Source organism: Lucilia sericata, unplaced genomic scaffold (assembly GCF_015586225.1).
Source record: "Lucilia sericata isolate MDLA Ls3-8-SP2 unplaced genomic scaffold, ASM1558622v1 Contig000450F_arrow, whole genome shotgun sequence".
In the NCBI taxonomy this organism is placed as follows: domain Eukaryota; kingdom Metazoa; phylum Arthropoda; class Insecta; order Diptera; family Calliphoridae; genus Lucilia; species Lucilia sericata.
The window spans coordinates 167,075-185,819 of NW_023994465.1; the positions used below are offsets into that span (position 1 = coordinate 167,075).

At 27.0% G+C, this 18,745-nt stretch overlaps 2 protein-coding genes across 2 annotated transcripts in view; both read left to right on the forward strand.

Moving 5' to 3' along the window:
* LOC119604999 (histone-lysine N-methyltransferase 2D-like) overlaps positions 1 to 2,731 on the forward strand; it is a 35,076-nt gene extending 32,345 nt beyond the window's left edge. Inside the window, exons 2-3 of the mRNA XM_037957942.1 lie at positions 1,088 to 2,676; positions 2,724 to 2,731. Of these exons, the coding sequence (XP_037813870.1) occupies positions 1,088 to 2,676; positions 2,724 to 2,731 (1,597 nt within the window). The remainder of the gene's footprint in view (positions 1 to 1,087; positions 2,677 to 2,723) is intronic.
* Positions 882 to 13,471, forward strand: LOC119604997. Its single transcript, XM_037957941.1, has 3 exons — positions 882 to 3,180; positions 7,616 to 7,796; positions 9,859 to 13,471. The coding sequence occupies exons 1-3, from the start codon at positions 2,733 to 2,735 to the stop codon at positions 10,607 to 10,609; spliced, it is 1,380 nt and encodes a 459-aa protein (XP_037813869.1). The 5' UTR covers positions 882 to 2,732; the 3' UTR covers positions 10,610 to 13,471.
* The last annotated feature ends 5,274 nt before the right edge of the window (positions 13,472 to 18,745 follow it).

The following is an 18,745-nucleotide window of genomic DNA, read 5'->3' on the forward strand; positions in this document are numbered from 1 at the left end:
AAAATTTTGATTTAGACATAAATTTTTATAGAAAGTTTTGTCTTAGACATAAATTTCTTTAGAAAATTTTGTTTTGACATAAATTACTTTACAAAATTTTGTCCTGATATAAATTTCATTAGAAAATTTTGACTTAGACATACATTTCTTTAGAAAATTTTGTCTTAGATATAAATTTCTTAAAAAAATTTTGTCTTGACATAAATATCTTTAGAAAATTTTGTTTCAAACATAAATTTCTTTAAAAAATTTTGTCATAGACATAAATTTCTTTAAAAAATGATGTCTTGACATAAATTTCTTTCGAAAATTTTCTCTTGACATAAATTTCTTTTGAAGATTTTATCTTGCCATAAATTTCTTTAGAAAATTTTTCCTTGACATAAAATATATTTAAAAAAAAAATGTTTCTTGCAATAAATCTCTTTTCAAAATTTTGTCATGACATAAAATTTCTTTAGAAAATTTTGTCTTGACATATTTTTTTTTAATTTCTTAACAGTTTAACTAATTTTTTATATTTTTTTTTTAATTTCTTTACAGATTTTTTGCCGCTGAAACTAAATTTATTTCAAATTTAGTTTAAAACCTGCCAGAAAGCATTAAATATTTTAACAACTTGAGAATTATTTCGAAAAAAATCAAGCTGTTCTCCTTAAATAAATCACAATTTAATTTCAAATTTAAATCTAATTTCAACTTTAATATAATCAACAGTATTTTTAAATTCAGTATTATTTACATTGACAACTTTAATAATTTAACAATAAACATCATTAACATCTTCTTCATTTGCCGTAACATCATCTTCATTATCATCTTGAATATTTTGATTATAACTTTCGCTATAATTTCGGGTGAACGGAGAAAGATATTAAAATATCAGCACCATTCTCATCACATTGGATTACGCGCAGTTTTATTTTTGTCCAGAGCCAATTAGTGGCCCCACCAGACCGCAATTACTATTACAACAACAATTATTACAACAACAACAACTAGTACCAACATCGTTGTACGAGTCGTCAGGATCAGCGTCGTCGTTTTTTAATAATTTTTTAACAAACACCAACAATTTCATTAACAGCAACATTACGCAATCACGTTCACCACTCTATCAGCAACAACAACAGCAGCAATTACAATTGCAACTGCAACAGCAGCAGCAACAAGACTCATCAACAACGCCGCCAACATATTATAATTACAATTACAATTATAATCTACAGCAACAGCAGTTGCAGCAACAATTATTGCAGCAGCAACATCATCACCAACAACTGTACAATCCATTCTACAGTCAGCAACATCTGCAGTCGGCAGCAACACCACCACCACCATCGTATTACCACAAATCGTTGTTTGGCAGTAGCATTAGTCCGGGCAGTTATTTGGGCGATACAGCAGCAACAGCGGGCTTTGGTTTGGGCCTAAGCGGACTGGGACTGGGAGGATTAAGTGCAGGCTTGGGTGGAGGAGGAGGAGGTGTTGGTTACACCCCCTTAGGACGTAGCTATCGTTATTATAAACAACACGCCTCAACAGGTCTCGGAGGCAATAGCAGTTACAACGGTTATTATAGTTTAAGTTTCGGCGAGAGTTACTATCCCTTTCAATCGAGTGGCGGAGGAGGAGGAGTATCAGGAGGTGGAGATTATTTTGGACGCATATCACCAGCGGCGGCTCATACGGGACCTCTGCTAGCCACTTCGGTTTCAGAGCCTCGCAGTAGTTTACTAAAATTACCCCCGCCACCACCACCACCATTGCTGCCACCCCTAGATGACGATCTGCAAGTAAGCACTGAGCCCTACTTGTCTACCTATTCGTCAAGGCCTATAGATTATATACCCTCACCACCGGCCTCCTTGCGCAGCGATACTTACGCCTATAGACCACGACGTCAACGTGATACAGGCGGTCGTTATTCAGCTACCGGTTATTATACTACCCGACAAAGAAGTCGTGGCTTTAGTCCCATTATAGACTGTGATCGTTATAGGGATCGTGAATTTGTGGGTCGCTCTAGATTACGCACCAATAGCTTGCAAAGTAACTGCAGTTTAGGGCGGTCTTCGTTTACGGCCATCGATCGTTTGTCACCCATAAGAGTGGGTGCTTCGCCGCGTTCGTTGAGAAGAGAGAAATATTTATCTCCTTGTGGGAGTCCTAAATACAGCAGCAAAACGTCGTCCCTACAACCAGCCAACGCCCACGAATCACAATATCATACACAAGCATACGATACATCATCGTCCAATACCGCCGGCGCTGGTACAGTAACATCCAAAGCATCAGCATCAGCAGGCGCTTTAACACATACGCCGCCTCATTATCCGCATAATACCTCCTCACAAACCTCCTCCAGCCATCACCAACATCAGCACTCACATCATCATCAACATTTGCCCAAATTGGAGCAACCACAACCGTATCAGCCCTACAACACCGAACAAACGCCCAGCAATAGCACATATCACACGCATAAAAGGACTCATAAAACTTCTACAGATCCTAGGGATTATCATCAACAAACTACTCCCCAAAGACAACAGCAACAACAACAACAATATCACTATCAGGATCAACAACAACACCAGCAGCAGCAACAACAACAACACTTTCACACCACCAGCAGTACCAGCAACATTTACTCCACACGCTCAACACCCGGAAGTTGTGAAAATTTCCATCATTTAGCTTCAAATCTTGGGTTTATACAGCGTCATAGAATGATGGTGAGCAAACTGTGGAAGGGTTGCTTTCCCGATGTCACACCCGAGCATGTGCATCGTCACAATTTCTATCTCTGCCAATGGCAGCGCAATACCCAAGTGCGCATTATCTATCTCTTCTATCGCTGGATTACGGCCATTATTTGTCTGGCTGCTCTGGTATGTTCACTACTCGATATCGGACGTACTGATGAACGTTTCGAAAATCATTATGCCAAATGGTGGATTTATCTCACCCATTGGGGTCTGCTCTTCTGTACGGTTCAAGCATGGTTGGCCGCCATGATTGTAACGCAGGGCATGATGGTAGAGCGAGAAGACTTTGAGTTAATGCGTCAGGCGAAAAAATCAAAATTACATCTTCTCTATTGGGTGCTGTACACGTGTGCCACCGTCTATGCTTTTATAATAACGATGTGTTATTGGTTGTTAGTCCATGATCCAGGTGAGTGGGGTGAGAAATAAAACAACTTTTTTGACCAAACATTATAGTAGAGAAAAGTTTTCAGTTTTTTTGTTTAAATTTTAATTTAAGGAAAAATTTATTTTGAGTCCTAAACTAAAGCAGCAGTTTTCTCTATAGATATTTATGTCATAACACAATTTTTTTTTAAAGAAATTTATGTCATAACAAAATTTTTTCTAAAGAAACTATTGTCTTTAGAAAAAGTCTGTCTAAGACATAAATTTCTTTAAAAAATGTTGTCTTGATATAAATTCCTTTGGAAAATTATGTCTTGACATTTTGTCTTGATATCAATTTTTTTGAAAAATGTTGTCTTGACATAAATTTTTTGGAAAATTAAGTCTTGATACAAATGTTTTTGACAAATATTGTCTTAACATAGATTTTTTTTAGAAAATTTTGTGTTAAGACATAAATTTCTTTGGAAAGTTTTCTCTTAGACATAAATTTCTTTAGATATTGGCTAAGACATAAATTTCTTTAAAAGATATTGTGTTAAGACATAAGTTTCTATAGAAAATTTTGTCTCTGACATAATTCTCTATAGAAAATTTTGTCTCTGACATAATTCTCTATAGAAAATTTTGTCTCTGACATAATTCTCTATAGAAAATTTTGTCTCTGACATAATTCTCTATAGAAAATTTTGTCTCTGACATAATTCTCTATAGAAAATTTTGTCTCTGACATAATTCTCTATAGAAAATTTTGTCTCTGACATAATTCTCTATAGAAAATTTTGTCTCTGACATAATTCTCTATTGAAAATTTTGTCTCTGACATAATTCTCTATAGAAAATTTTGTCTCTGACATAATTCTCTATAGAAAATTTTGTCTCTGACATAATTCTCTATAGAAAATTTTGTCTCTGACATAATTCTCTATAGAAAATTTTGTCTCTGACATAATTCTCTATAGAAAATTTTGTCTCTGACATAATTCTCTATAGAAAATTTTGTCTCTGACATAATTCTCTATAGAAAATTTTGTCTCTGACATAATTCTCTATAGAAAATTTTGTCTCTGACATAATTCTCTATTGAAAATTTTGTCTCTGACATAATTCTCTATAGAAAATTTTGTCTCTGACATAATTCTCTATAGAAAATTTTGTCTCTGACATAATTCTCTATAGAAAATTTTGTCTCTGACATAATTCTCTATAGAAAATTTTGTCTCTCACATAAATCTCTATAGAAAATTTTGTCTCTCACATAAATCTCTATAGAAAATTTTGTCTCTGACATAATTCTCTATAGAAAATTTTGTCTCTGACATAATTCTCTATAGAAAATTTTGTCTCTGACATAATTCTCTATAGAAAATTTTGTCTCTGACATAATTCTCTATAGAAAATTTTGTCTCTGACATAATTCTCTATAGAAAATTTTGTCTCTGACATAATTCTCTATAGAAAATTTTGTCTCTGACATAATTCTCTATAGAAAATTTTGTCTCTGACATAATTCTCTATAGAAAATTTTATCTCTGACATAATTCTCTATAGAAAATTTTATCTCTGACATAATTCTCTATAGAAAATTTTGCCTCTGACATAATTCTCTATAGAAAATTTTGTCTCTGACATAATTCTCTATAGAAAATTTTGTCTCTGACATAATTCTCTATAGAAAATTTTGTCTCTGACATAATTCTCTATAGAAAATTTTGTCTCTGACATAATTCTCTATAGAAAATTTTGTCTCTGACATAATTCTCTATAGAAAATTTTGTCTCTGACATAATTCTCTATAGAAAATTTTGTCTCTGACATAATTCTCTATAGAAAACTTTGTCTCTGACATAATTCTCTATAAAAAATTTTGTCTCTGACATAATTCTCTATAGAAAATTTTGTCTCTGACATGATTCTCTATAAAAAATTTTGTCTCTGACATAATTCTCTATAGAAAATTTTGTCTCTGACATAATTCTCTATAGAAAATTTTGTCTCTGACATAATTCTCTATAGAAAATTTTGTCTCTGACATAATTCTCTATAGAAAATTTTGTCTCTGACATAATTCTCTATAGAAAATTTTGTCTCTGACATAATTCTCTATAGAAAATTTTGTCTCTGACATAATTCTCTATAGAAAATTTTGTCTCTGACATAATTTTCTATGGAAAATTTTGTCTCTGACATAATTCTCTATGGAAAATTTTGTCTCTGACATAATTCTCTATGGAAAATTTTGTCTCTGACATAATTCTCTATGGAAAATTTTGTCTCTGACATAATTCTCTATGGAAAATTTTGTCTCTGACATAATTCTCTATAGAAAATTTTGTCTCTGACATAATTCTCTATAGAAAATTTTGTCTCTGACATAATTCTCTATAGAAAATTTTGTCTCTGACATAATTCTCTATAGAAAATTTTGTCTCTGACATAATTCTCTATAGAAAATTTTGTCTCTGACATAATTCTCTATAGAAAATTTTGTCTCTGACATAATTCTCTATAGAAAATTTTGTCTCTGACATAATTCTCTATAGAAAATTTTGTCTCTGACATAATTCTCTATAGAAAATTTTGTCTCTGACATAATTCTCTATAGAAAATTTTGTCTCTGACATAATTCTCTATAGAAAATTTTGTCTCTGACATAATTCTCTATAGAAAATTTTGTCTCTGACATAATTCTCTATAGAAAATTTTGTCTCTGACATAATTCTCTATAGAAAATTTTGTCTCTGACATAATTCTCTATAGAAAATTTTGTCTCTGACATAATTCTCTATAGAAAATTTTGTCTCTGACATAATTCTCTATAGAAAATTTTGTCTCTGACATAATTCTCTATAGAAAATTTTGTCTCTGACATAATTCTCTATAGAAAATTTTGTCTCTGACATAATTCTCTATAGAAAATTTTGTCTCTGACATAATTCTCTATAGAAAATTTTGTCTCTGACATAATTCTCTATAGAAAATTTTGTCTCTGACATAATTCTCTATAGAAAATTTTGTCTCTGACATAATTCTCTATAGAAAATTTTGTCTCTGACATAATTCTCTATAGAAAATTTTGTCTCTGACATAATTCTCTATAGAAAATTTTGTCTCTGACATAATTCTCTATAGAAAATTTTGTCTCTGACATAATTCTCTATAGAAAATTTTGTCTCTGACATAATTCTCTATAGAAAATTTTGTCTCTGACATAATTCTCTATAGAAAATTTTGTCTCTGACATAATTCTCTATAGAAAATTTTGTCTCTGACATAATTCTCTATAGAAAATTTTGTCTCTGACATAATTCTCTATAGAAAATTTTGTCTCTGACATAATTCTCTATAGAAAATTTTGTCTCTGACATAATTCTCTATAGAAAATTTTGTCTCTGACATAATTCTCTATAGAAAATTTTGTCTCTGATATAATTCACTATAGAACATTTTGTCTCAGACATAATTCTCTATAGAAAATTTTGTCTCTGACATAAATTTCTTAAGAAAAGTTTGTCTTGACATAGATTTTTTTGAAAATTTTGTGTTAAGACGTAAATTTTTTTGGAAAATTTTTGTTAAGACATAAATTTATTTAGAAAAATTTGTCTTAGACAAACATTTCATTAGAAAAATATGTCTTGACATAAGTAGTTAAGACATAAATATGTCATGACATAAATTTCTTTAGAAAATTTATTTTAACATATTTTTTTTAGAAAATTTAGCCCTGCTTTACATATATATTTGTTTTTAATTTTGTTTGACATATTGCTTTATTGGAAAATTCTGTTTAAGTGTCCTTTTCTTTTAATTCCCTTAAAATTACAATTTAAGTCCTTGTTAAAGTATTTACAATTAATTTACTCTAAATCTGCTTAAATGCATATTTATATTGCATTTAAACCATTGAAAATATATTCTGGCAAAAAAAAAACCTTGCAAATTCTTATCAACATTCTGACAACAATTGTTATGACAACTTAAATCCTTGTAGATACATTGAGGCTTTTATGTAAAAGGCAAATTAACCTTAACTGAAAATTATACTTTTCCTAACAATTGTAAATGACATTTCGAAATGGTCGTCGTCTCTATATGTTTTACTAAATATTTACATACAATTGACACACACACAACCTTTATAGAAAATCCTTTTACAAAATGTAACTGCATGTAAGTCACCTGTATTTGTACAAGTAGACATGTAGGAGTATAGTTTCTTCTGTGTGTGTATGTGATGTGTCCTTCTTTATATTGCTAATGTCCCTTATAGTTTCTTGCTTTTTAATTACTTTGTTTTTAAGTTCAGATATTTTTTGTTTGGTTTTTGATGTTGTGTAAAAATAGTTTTGCAAATTTTAGTTTGTTTATTTTATTTTGAAACTGATATTGACCTTTCTTCTTCTTGTTGGTTCTGCCATTGTGCTGTTGTTTCCAATTTTATTTGTCTTTTCCAGAAATACATAAAATTGACACATTAAACATCATGGTGCATGTCTTAAATTCGATTATAATGCTTATCGATTTGGCCATTGTGGGACATCCAATTAAGTTAAGTCATGTCTATTTTACAACTGGCATTGGTTTAGCATATGCCATATTTACGGGAGTTTATTTTTTGGCTGGTGGAACGGATAGGTAAGTAAATGAAAAATAAATTATATAAAATTTTTTTTTTAAATTTTTTTAGAAAATTATGTCAAAACAAAAATTTTTGTCATGACAAAATTATGTCAAGACATAAATTTGTCTTGACATGTGGGTGTGAACGGAAGAAAATTTTGTCCTTAACATAAATTTCTTTAAAAAACTTTGTCTTGATATAAATTTTTATAAAACATTTTGTCTTAATATACATTTTTATAGAAATTTTGTCTTGACATAACTTTTTTAGACATTTTTATCAAAAACATTAATTTCTTTAGATAATTTTGTGTTTAGACATGAATTTCTTTAAAGAATTTGGTGTTAGGATATACATACATAAACATAGATATATTTCTGTAGGAAATTTTATCTTGATATAAATTTCTTTTGAAAATTTTGTCTTGATATACATCTTTTTATACAATTTTGTCTTGATATACATTTTTTTACACAATTTTGTCTAGATATAATTTTTTAAAAAAATTTTGTCTTGATATAATTTTTTTAAAAAATTTTGTCTTGACATAATTATTTAAGTAAATTTTGTCTTGACATAATTTTTTAAGAAAATAAAGATTTGAAACATTTTATTAAAAAATTTTGTCTTGACATTATCTTTTTTAGAAAATTTTGTCATAACATATTTTTTTTATAGAAAATTTTGTCTTGACATTATCTTTTTTAGAAAATTTTGTCTTAACATATTTTTTTTTATAGAAAATTTTGTCTTGACATAATTTTTTTGAAAATTTGTAAATTTCTTTGGAAATTTTTTACAAAAAATTTGTCTTGACATAATTATTTAAGTAAATTTTGTCTTGACATAATTTTTTAAGAAAATTTTGTCTTGACATAATTTTTTAAGAAAATAAAGGTTTGACCCATTTTATTAGAAAATTTTGTCTTGACATTATCTTTTTTACAAAAATTTGTCATAACATATTTTTTATAGAAAATTTTGTCTTGACATTATCTTTTTTTAGAAGATTTTGTCTTGACATAATTTTTTTGAAAATTTGTAAATTTCTTTGAAAATTTTGTACAAAAAATGTGTTTCTTTAGAAAATTGTGTTAAAACATAAATTTCTTTTGAAAATTTTGTGTTAAGACATGAATTTCTTTAGAAAAATTTGTCTTAGACAAAAGATTTTTTAGAAAATTTTCTGTTAAGACATACATTTCTTTAGAAAATTTTGTGTTAAGAAATAAATTTCTTTAGAAAATTTTGTGTTAAGACAAAAATATCTTTAGAAAATGTTGTGTTAAGATATAAATTTCTTTAGGAAATTTTGTCTTAAGACAAAAATATCTTGAGAGTCTTTTGTCTTGACATAAATTCCTAATAAATGATCTTCATTTTTATATCAATTTTTCTTAGACATAAGTTTCTTTTGAAAATGTTTCTTTAGAAATTTTTGTGTTAAGACATAAATTTCTTTAGAAAATGTTATGTTAAGACATAAATTTCTTTAGGAAATTTTGTGTTAAGACAAAAATATCTTTAGAGACTTTTGTCTTGAAAATTTGTAAATTTCTTTGGAAATTTTGTACAAAAAATTTGTGTTGAGCACAAATTTCTTTAGAAAATTGTGTTAAGACATAAATTTCTTTTGAAAATTTTGTGTTAAGACATGAATTTCTTTAGAAAAATTTGTCTTAGACAAAAGTTTCTTTAGAAAATTTTCTGTTAAGACATAAATTTCTTTAGAAAATTTTCTCTTAAGAAATAAATTTCTTTAGAAAATTTTGTGTTAAGACAAAAATATCTTTAGAAAATATTGTGTTAAGATATAAATTTCTTTAGGAAATTTTGTCTTAAGACAAAAATATCTTGAGAGACTTTTGTCTTGACATAAATTCCTAATAAATGATCATCATTTTTATATAAATTTTTCTTAGACATAAGTTTCTTTAGAAAATGTTATGTTAAGACATAAATTTCTTTAGGAAATTTTGTGTTAAGACAAAAATATCTTTAGAGACTTTTGTCTTGACATAAATTCCTAATAAATGATCTTCATTTTTATATAAATTTGACTTTTTTTCTCTTTAGAAAACTTCAAGTGGCCATTTATCCTATGTTAGATTGGACCAAACCGGGTAAAGCCATTATCGTTACGGTTTGTGCCATTATCTTTGTCTTCATTGTACACTTCTGTTGTTTTCTGCTATATCGCGCCCGTGTCTGGCTGTTTACTAAACTCTGCATACGTGGTTCACATCATCGTGACGGTGAGTTTTGTGAGGGTCTCAATGAGGACTCGTGTGCTACGCGTTTGGGTGGCGGTAGTAGTGCTGACTATTCGCATCAACAACAATTCCCCACTACAGTGCATTCGGAACAGCCGCATCGTACACATCTAACGGTGGCCACCAGTGCAGCGGCCACACAACAATTGTCAACGGAACATGTTTATGCTAATGCTCCTAGTCATCAGCATGTGATGGCTGGACAACAGCAGCAACAACAACAGCAGCCACATCAACATCATCCCCATCAGTATCCACCCCAATATTCGGGTTATCAACAGCAACCCGTAGTGGCTGGGGTAAATGTGGGTGTGATTAGTTCAGCTGATATCTATCAGCAGCATGATGGCAGTAACAAACATCATCAACAGCAACAGCAACACCAGCAGCAACCACATCATCAACAACAACAACAAAAGTCCACTAGCGGTGGCAATGCATCATCTGCCACAGCTGCTGCCTCATCAGCTCTATCACGTACTGTGGCTCATTTAGATGCGGCACAACGTGAACAATTCCTAAATCCCAATCAAATTGTGGAATACAAAATGTAAAGACGTTGTACCCGGCACCGATATACCTTTCATTTGTCCATGAAATTTTTAGAAAAACATTGCAGTCAATGTCAGGCCTATAAAGAGCAGGCCGATAACTATGGCCGACTTAAGGGAGATGAGGATAATGCCGATGCTGCCGATTGTCTGGTGAGCCATAATGTAGCGCCCACGATGGGGGATGTTGACAACAATATCGGCAACAAACAGGGTAAGAAAATTGACTATAAAGATAAATCGTGTTAAATAAAGAAATTTTATAAGGAAAAGGGCAGGAAATGCTGTAGTAAGACAGAAATGTTTGAGTGAGAGGAATATTAAAGCTAAAATTCTTCACGGAACGACATGGAATTTAATGAAATATTCCAAAATTCCAAATCAAAAAGATTTTGTTGTTTCAAGACCAAAATAAACTATTTCTATTAAAAATTTATAAAAAGTTAACATTTCAACCAATTTTCTTAGGAGGAACGATATGGAATTTAATGAAACACTTACCAAAATGCTTCAAAATCCATAGATTGTTTATTTGTTGTAAATCATAACTTTTTCACACTATTCATGCTTTCAATTATGAAATGTCTGTAGAAGGAACGAAATGGAATTTAGTGAAACACTCAAAAATTAAGAGATTTTAAAGAGATTTCGTTCCTTTTGTCGATAACAAACGATATTGCTAAAAAAAAGTCGCAAAATTTTAACGTTTTAACATATTTTCTTAAGAGGAACGAAGTGGAATTTAATGAAACTCTAACCAAAATGCTTAAAAATCCCTAGATTTATTATTTATTGTAAACCATAGCTTTTCCATACATTTCATGCCTTAAAATAGAAAAATTTGATTAGAGGAACGAAATGGAATTTAATGGAACACTCTAAAATTAGGATTCTATTAATGAGATTTCCTTGTTTTTGTCTTAAGAAAGCAATTTTAATAAAAATTTTAACAAAATTTCAACGTTTTAACAAATTTTCTTAAGAGAAACGAAATGGAATTTAATGAAACATTAGCTAAAATGCTTAAAAATCCCTAGATTTTTTATATATTGTAAATCATAATATTTCCACAGTTTTTATTCTTAAAAATATAAAATTTTTATTAGAGGAACGAAGTGGAATTTAATGAAACACTCTAAAATTAGGATTCCATTAATGAGATTTAGTTGTTTTTGTCTTAAGTAAGCAATTTTAATAAAAATTTTAACAAAATTTCAACATTGTTACATATTTTTGTAAGAGGAACGAAATGGAATTTAATGAAACACTAACCAAAATGCTTAAAAATCACAAGATTTATTGTTAACCATAACGTTTCCACACTTTTCATGCCTAAAAATATAAAATTTTCATTTGAGGAACGAAGTGGAATTTTATGAAACACTCCGAAATCAGCATTTTATTATTGAGATTTCATTAGTCTTATCTGAAATAAACGATTTTAATAAAAAATTAAAAAAAAAATATATAATTTGAACCTATTTCTTTAAGAGGAACAATATGGAATTTAATGAAACACAAAATTTCCTTTCTTTAAGTGTAAATAAAAGAATTTTACAGTTTTTGTTTATTGTAAAATAAATTTTAACAAAATTATGCGATTTTGACTAAATTTCATTAGCGGAACAAAATGGAATTAAGTGAAACAGTTTAGTATTTAAAAATTAAACATAGGAAAAAGTTTGGTTGATACTACCCCTTAATTTCAAAGGATTTTAAGCAATAAAATATCAAATTTTTGTTCAAGGAACGAAATGGAATTAAGTGAAACAGTTTAGAATTTATAGCTTTAACAGGGGAAAATGTATTTGAATTATTACTACTTAACTAAGAAGGATTTTAAGCCTTAAAAATGTAAGTTTTAGTTCCAGGAACGAAATGGAATTTAACGAAACAGAGCTAGATTTCTAAATTTTTCTAAGAAAAATGTTTGTTAAAGGTTATAACAACATTTTAAAGTATTTTAGGCTTTAAAATTTTTAAAATTTGTTCCTGGAACAAAATGGAATTTAGTGAAACACTTTCAAAATTACACTTTTTTTAACAGAAATTGAAACAATATTTCTGTTTTTCTTTGTTATGAAAAAATTAGAACAAAAATTTTGAAAATTAAACTAAATTTCATTATCGGAATGAAATGGAATTAAGTGGAACAGTTTAGAATTTATGAATTTAACAGCGGAAAGTGTTCTTTAGTTATTATTGTTTAATTAAAAAGGATTTTTAGCAGTTAAAATCCTAATTTTGTTCAAGGAACGAAATGGAATTTAGTGAAACAGAACTAAATTTCTATATTTAAGAGCGAAAAATGTTTCTTGAATATTCTAGCATAATTTTTAAGTATTTTAGGCTTCAAAAATGTTTAAAGTTTCTTCCAGAAACGAAATGGAATTTAGTGAAACACTTTCAAAATGACATTTTGCAAATGAAAGTAATAGAATTTTTCTTTTATTGTTTATTTTGATATAAATTTTGGATAATTTCATTAGCGGAACGAAATGGAATTAAGTGAAACATGTTTAATTAAGCGTTAATTGGTATTTTCTCTTACTCACTCAAACATTTCTGCTTAAAAGTGGTTATTTGACAGAATTTTTGTTCAGGTTTAGCTAAAAATTTCATGGATTTTATGAAAGAAACAAACAAATTTAAAAACTTTATAATTTTTCTTTAAATATTTTTAAGTTTAAAATTTAAAGATTTCAACTCTACACTAAAAAAATTAAAAGGAAATTTAAGAAAAATTATTTATTAATGAAAAAAAAAAACAAAATTAATATTTTTTTTTTAATAATTTGATTGATTTCAATTATTATTGATTTATGTATTACAAAAACACATATAAAGCTAACTAAATATCGGTGCAAGGGGTTTATTTTAATATTAAATATAATTTATATTTAATTGAAATAATAATTAACAATATAAAAAAACCAAAAGAATTTAAGTTTTAATTGAAAAAAGAATTAAATTAAATAAACAAAAATAAATTCAATTTTTGTGTAAGTAGCTTAAAGCCATTGGTGTTTGAAATTTTTGTAAATTAATAAAAAAATAACAAAAAACTTTTGTATTGAAAAAAAAAAATTAATTAAATAAACAAGAATTAATAACAAAGAACTACAAGTTCATTTAAAAAAGTAATAATTTAATTTAAATAACAAAAACAAAAAATTAATATATATTTATACCAAAAAAAAAATATATTAAAAATTAAATTTATTTAAGTATTTAAAAAAACACTAAATAATTAGTTTAAGTTGATAAAAAAATTTAGTATTGATTTGCAAGTATTTAAGAAAAAAAATTTAAATAATAATTTAAATTAAAAAAAATATTAAAAAATTAACATTAAAATCAAACAGTATTATAAATATTTAAACAAAAAACATTCCAAAATTTTAAAACATTAAAAAAACTATAAAAATTATTTCAAAAAACAATAAAACTAAAACTTTAAATCATTTATAGCTCAACCATTTGTAGCTTTTTTCATAGTTTTTAATTGATTTCTCAATTTCCTTTATAGACTGAATTTTAACATAATTTTTTAAAACCATAACAGTTTTGCTTCAATTATAATTTGTTTTATTTTTGCAAAAAAAAAATTATTTAATTAATAGTTTATGTTTAAAAATAGGTACTAAATCCTCGCATTATTTAATAGTAGTTCTATAATTGATTCACATATCAATGCAATATTTATTTAAAATAAAAACGCCACATTTATGCATTCCCTTAAACATTTAAAACAAATATTTATATATAAACAAAATTTGAACTATATAAAACTAAAACAAACCTTTAGAAGCCTTAAACCAAAAAAAAATTACAACAAAAATTAAAAAATACACAAAAAGAAAAACACAAGAATTAAGAAAAATTCAAGAAATTAAAAAATTTTCAAGCTAAAAGTAAAAAATTTTATTAGGGGAACGAAATGGAATCTAGTGGAACACTAAAAATCACTATTTGTTTCATATATTTAAGGTTAACTCTTAAATTTCACCAAAAAAATAGGTAAATTTAGCAACTTTTGATTAAGGGGAACGAAATGGAATCTAATGAAACACTAAAATTTTAAGTTTTCTCTAAAGTATTTAAGGTTTTCTTTACAAATTTCTCCAAATATTAATAAAAATAGCCAAAGTTAGCTAATTCTCTAAAAGGGAACGAAATAGAATCTAATGAAACACTAAAATTTAAAGTTTTCTCTAATGTATTTAAGGTGGTTTTTAAAAAATGTCCCTAAATATTAACAAAAATAGCCAAATTTAGCTAATTTTCTTTAGAAGAACGAAATGGAATCTAATGAAACACTTAAAAAACATTTTTTTAATAAAGTAAATAAAGCTTCCTCTAAGAATTTCTTTAAAATTTAACAAAAATAGCCAAATTTAAACAATTTTCTTAAGAGGAACGAATTGGAATCTAATGGAACACTAAAAAATAAGAATTTTATTCAAAGTATTTAAGGCTTCCTCTTAATATTTCCCTAAATATTAACAAAATTAGGCAAATTTATAAAAATTTTCTTTAGAGGAACGAAATGGAATCTAATGAAACACTAAAATATTAAACTTTATGCAATGTATTTAAGGGTTTCTTTAAAAATTATTCTAAATATTAACAAAAATAAGCTAATTTAGCAAATTTTCTTAAGAGGAACGAAATGGAATCCAATGAAACACTTAAAAAAAGAGTTTCTTAATAAAGTATTTAAAACTTCCTCTAAGAATTTCCTTAAACATAAACAAAAATTGTAAAATTTTGTATATTTTCTTTGGAGGAACAAAATGGAATCCAATGAAACAATAAAAAAAAGTTTCTTAATAAAGTATTTAAAACTTCTTCCAAGAAATTCCTTAATTATTAACAATAATATTTGAATTCAGCAAATTTTCTTTAGAGGAATGAAATGGAATCCAATGAAACGCTAAGGAAAAGATGCTTATACAATGTATTTAAGACTTTCTCCTAATATTTCTCTTAATAATATTAACAAAAATGGCTAAATTTAGGAAATTTTCCTTACAGGAACGAAATGGAATTTTATGAAACTCATTCCAAATACGTTATTTTTAAAGAAAAATATAAGATTATTATTTGCAGGTAATTTTTCTCTAAAAAATATTAAGTTTGAGATATTTTCTTAAGTGGAACGAAATGGAATTATGTAAAACACATTTCAAATTGGAAATTTAAAAAAAAAAGTTAAAGACTTTTATTATCACACATGCTTAAAAGTAATTTTCTTCTAAAAATACTAAATTTGATGTATTTTCTTAAAATTAACGAAATGGAATTAAATGGAACTCATTCAAATTACATTACTTTTAAAGAAAATTTCGAGATTTTTATTTTAACACATTTTTTTTAGTAATTTTAACCTAAAAAATACTTAAATTGGAAAATTTTTTAAGAGGAACGAAATGGAATTTAACGAAACACATTCAAAATAAGTTAGTTTTAAAGAAAAGTTTAAGATTTTTATTCTCACACATGCTTAAAGGTAATTTTATCTGAAAAAAATACTAAATTTGCGAATTTTCTTAAGAGGAACGAAATGGAATTATATGAAACACATTTCAAATTGGAAATTTTTAAAGAAAAGTTAAGATGTTTATTCTAACACATGTTTTAAAATATTTTCTCCTAAAAAATACTAAAATTGAGATATTTTCTTAAGGGGAACAAAATGGAATTATATGAAACACATTTCAAATTGGAAATTTTAAAAGAAAATTTAAAGATTTTTATTCTTACACATGTTTAAAAGTAATTTTCTCATAAAAAAAACTAAATTTGCGATATTTTCTTAAGAGGAACGAAATGGAATTTAATGAAACACTCTCAAAATATTTTATTATTATTAAAAATTTAAAGATTTTAATTATAACAAATAATTTTTCTACAAAATATACTTAATTTGTAAAAATTTCATATAGGGAACGAAATGGAATTTAATGAAACATGCTCAAAATGCAATATTATTAATGACAAATTGAAGTTTATTATTTATAAAATAAGATTCTATATAAAGTTTCTTTAAAAAATACTACATTTTAACAGTTTTCCTAAGAGGAACGAAATGGAGTTTCATGGAACACCTATAAAATGTATTTTTTTTATATAGAAAATTGTTAAAATTTTCCTCAATGTTTATGTTTCCCAAAGAAATATACAAAAAGTTTCAATTTTAACAAATTTTCTTAAGAGGAACAAAATGGAATTTAATGAAACACCTAAAAAAATCGGGGATTTAGTGAAGAAAATAGCTGGTTTTTCTAAACAGTAATATTTTACGTTATACAAATGCATTTTTGCTTAAATTTCTTTAGAGCAACGAAATGGTATTAAGTGAAACATGTTAAAAAATGATTGTTTATAACTTTTTTAAACCATAAATGTTAAAATTTCTTTAAATTCTTACAAATTTCTTAATTCTTGTGTTTTTCTCAACCATAAAATCTACACCAACAACTAACTATTAACCACTTTTAAACCCCAAAAAAACAAATTACAAACTTAACAAAATTCTTTAATACCTCTCATATACTCAGTAGTTTGAAATTTTAAACAATTTAAAGAAAAAAATCTAAAACAAAAAACCAAACATTTAAAAAAACAACAACCAAAGATTGCTCATATTCTTACACACATATTCTAAAATAATAGTTAATAAAAAAACAGAAAAAAGCAAATAATAAAACTAAACAAATAACAAAAACAAATATAAACATTTACCTCATCATTAATAACAACAACAGTATAGTAAATTAAATCCAATATGTATTTAGAAAATATGTATTTATTTGAATAAAAAGGAATAAAAAAAAAACAATAGATAAATATTTACACTTAACAAAAATATAAATCCAAACAACAAACAAACTCTATAAAAAAAAAATTGAAATAAAAATCTAATAAAAAGGAGTAATTAAAAGAAAATGGTAATAAATAATAATTAAATTGTATTTATATGACAGAGTTTATAAATTATTCTAAAAATTTTAGTTTATAATTAAACGACTTTAGTTGTAAGCAAATCATATTTGTCAATTGGTTCTTTATAGCTGACCATAAACTACACTAGAAACCAGACTAAAGACTGGACTACAATATAAACCATATACTAGGCTTTAGTCTGGACTAAAGATTAAGCTAGAGTTAAGACTATAGTCCAGACTATATTCTAAAGACCAGTCTATAATTTAATTTTTAACTAAAACTACTGTTTAGTCTAAACTATAGTCTAGACTATAGTTTTGTCTATAGTCCAGACTATAGTTTAGTTTGTAGTCCTGACTATAGTTAAGTCTATAGTCCAGAGTATATTTTAGACTATAGTCTAGACTATAATTTAGTCTATAGTCCAGACTATAGTGTAGTCTACAGTCCAGACTGTAGTTTAGTTTGTAGTTATGACTACAATTTAGTTAGTAGTTGTGACTGTAGTTAAGTCTATAGTCTAGTTAAGTCTATAGTCTAGACTATAGTTTAGTTTACAGTTTAGTCTATAGTCTAGACTATAGTTTAGTCTATAGTCTAGATTTTAGTTTAGTCTATAGTTTAGTCTATAGCCTAGGATATAGTTTAGTCTATAGTCTAGCCTATAGTTTAGTCTATAGTCTAGCCTATAGTTTAGTCTATAGTCTAGACTATAGTTTAGTCTATAGCCTAGGATATAGTTTAGTCTATATTCTAGCTTATAGTTTAGTCTATAGTCCAGACTATAGTTTAGTCTTTTGTCTAGTTTAGTCTATAGTACAGACTATAGTTTAGTATATAGTCTAGACTATAGTTTTGTATATAGTCCTGACTATAGTCCTGACTATAGGATAATCTGTAGTCCAGACAATAGTTAAGTCTATAATCTAGACTATATTTTAGTCTATAGCCTAGGATATAGTTTAGTCTATAGTCTAGGCTATAGTTTAGTCTATAGTCTAGACTATAGTTTAGTCTATAGTTTAGACTATAGTTTAGTTTATAGGCCAGACTATAGTTTAGTACATGGTGCAGGCTATAGTTTAGTCTATAGTCTATATTCCAGACTATAGTCTATTCTATAGTTCAGCCTATTGTCTAGTTTAGTCTATAGTCCAGACTATAGTTTAGTATATAGTCTCGACTATA

Bases quoted from the DNA above. Each gene is read 5' to 3' on its own strand.
- LOC119604997 (XM_037957941.1), top strand. From the start codon at position 2,733: ATGATGGTGAGCAAACTGTGGAAGGGTTGCTTTCCCGATGTCACACCC. The intron at 3,181-7,615 runs GTGAGTGGGGTG...TGTCTTTTCCAG, and splicing joins GTTGTTAGTCCATGATCCAG to AAATACATAAAATTGACACA. The intron at 7,797-9,858 runs GTAAGTAAATGA...TTTTCTCTTTAG, and splicing joins TTGGCTGGTGGAACGGATAG to AAAACTTCAAGTGGCCATTT.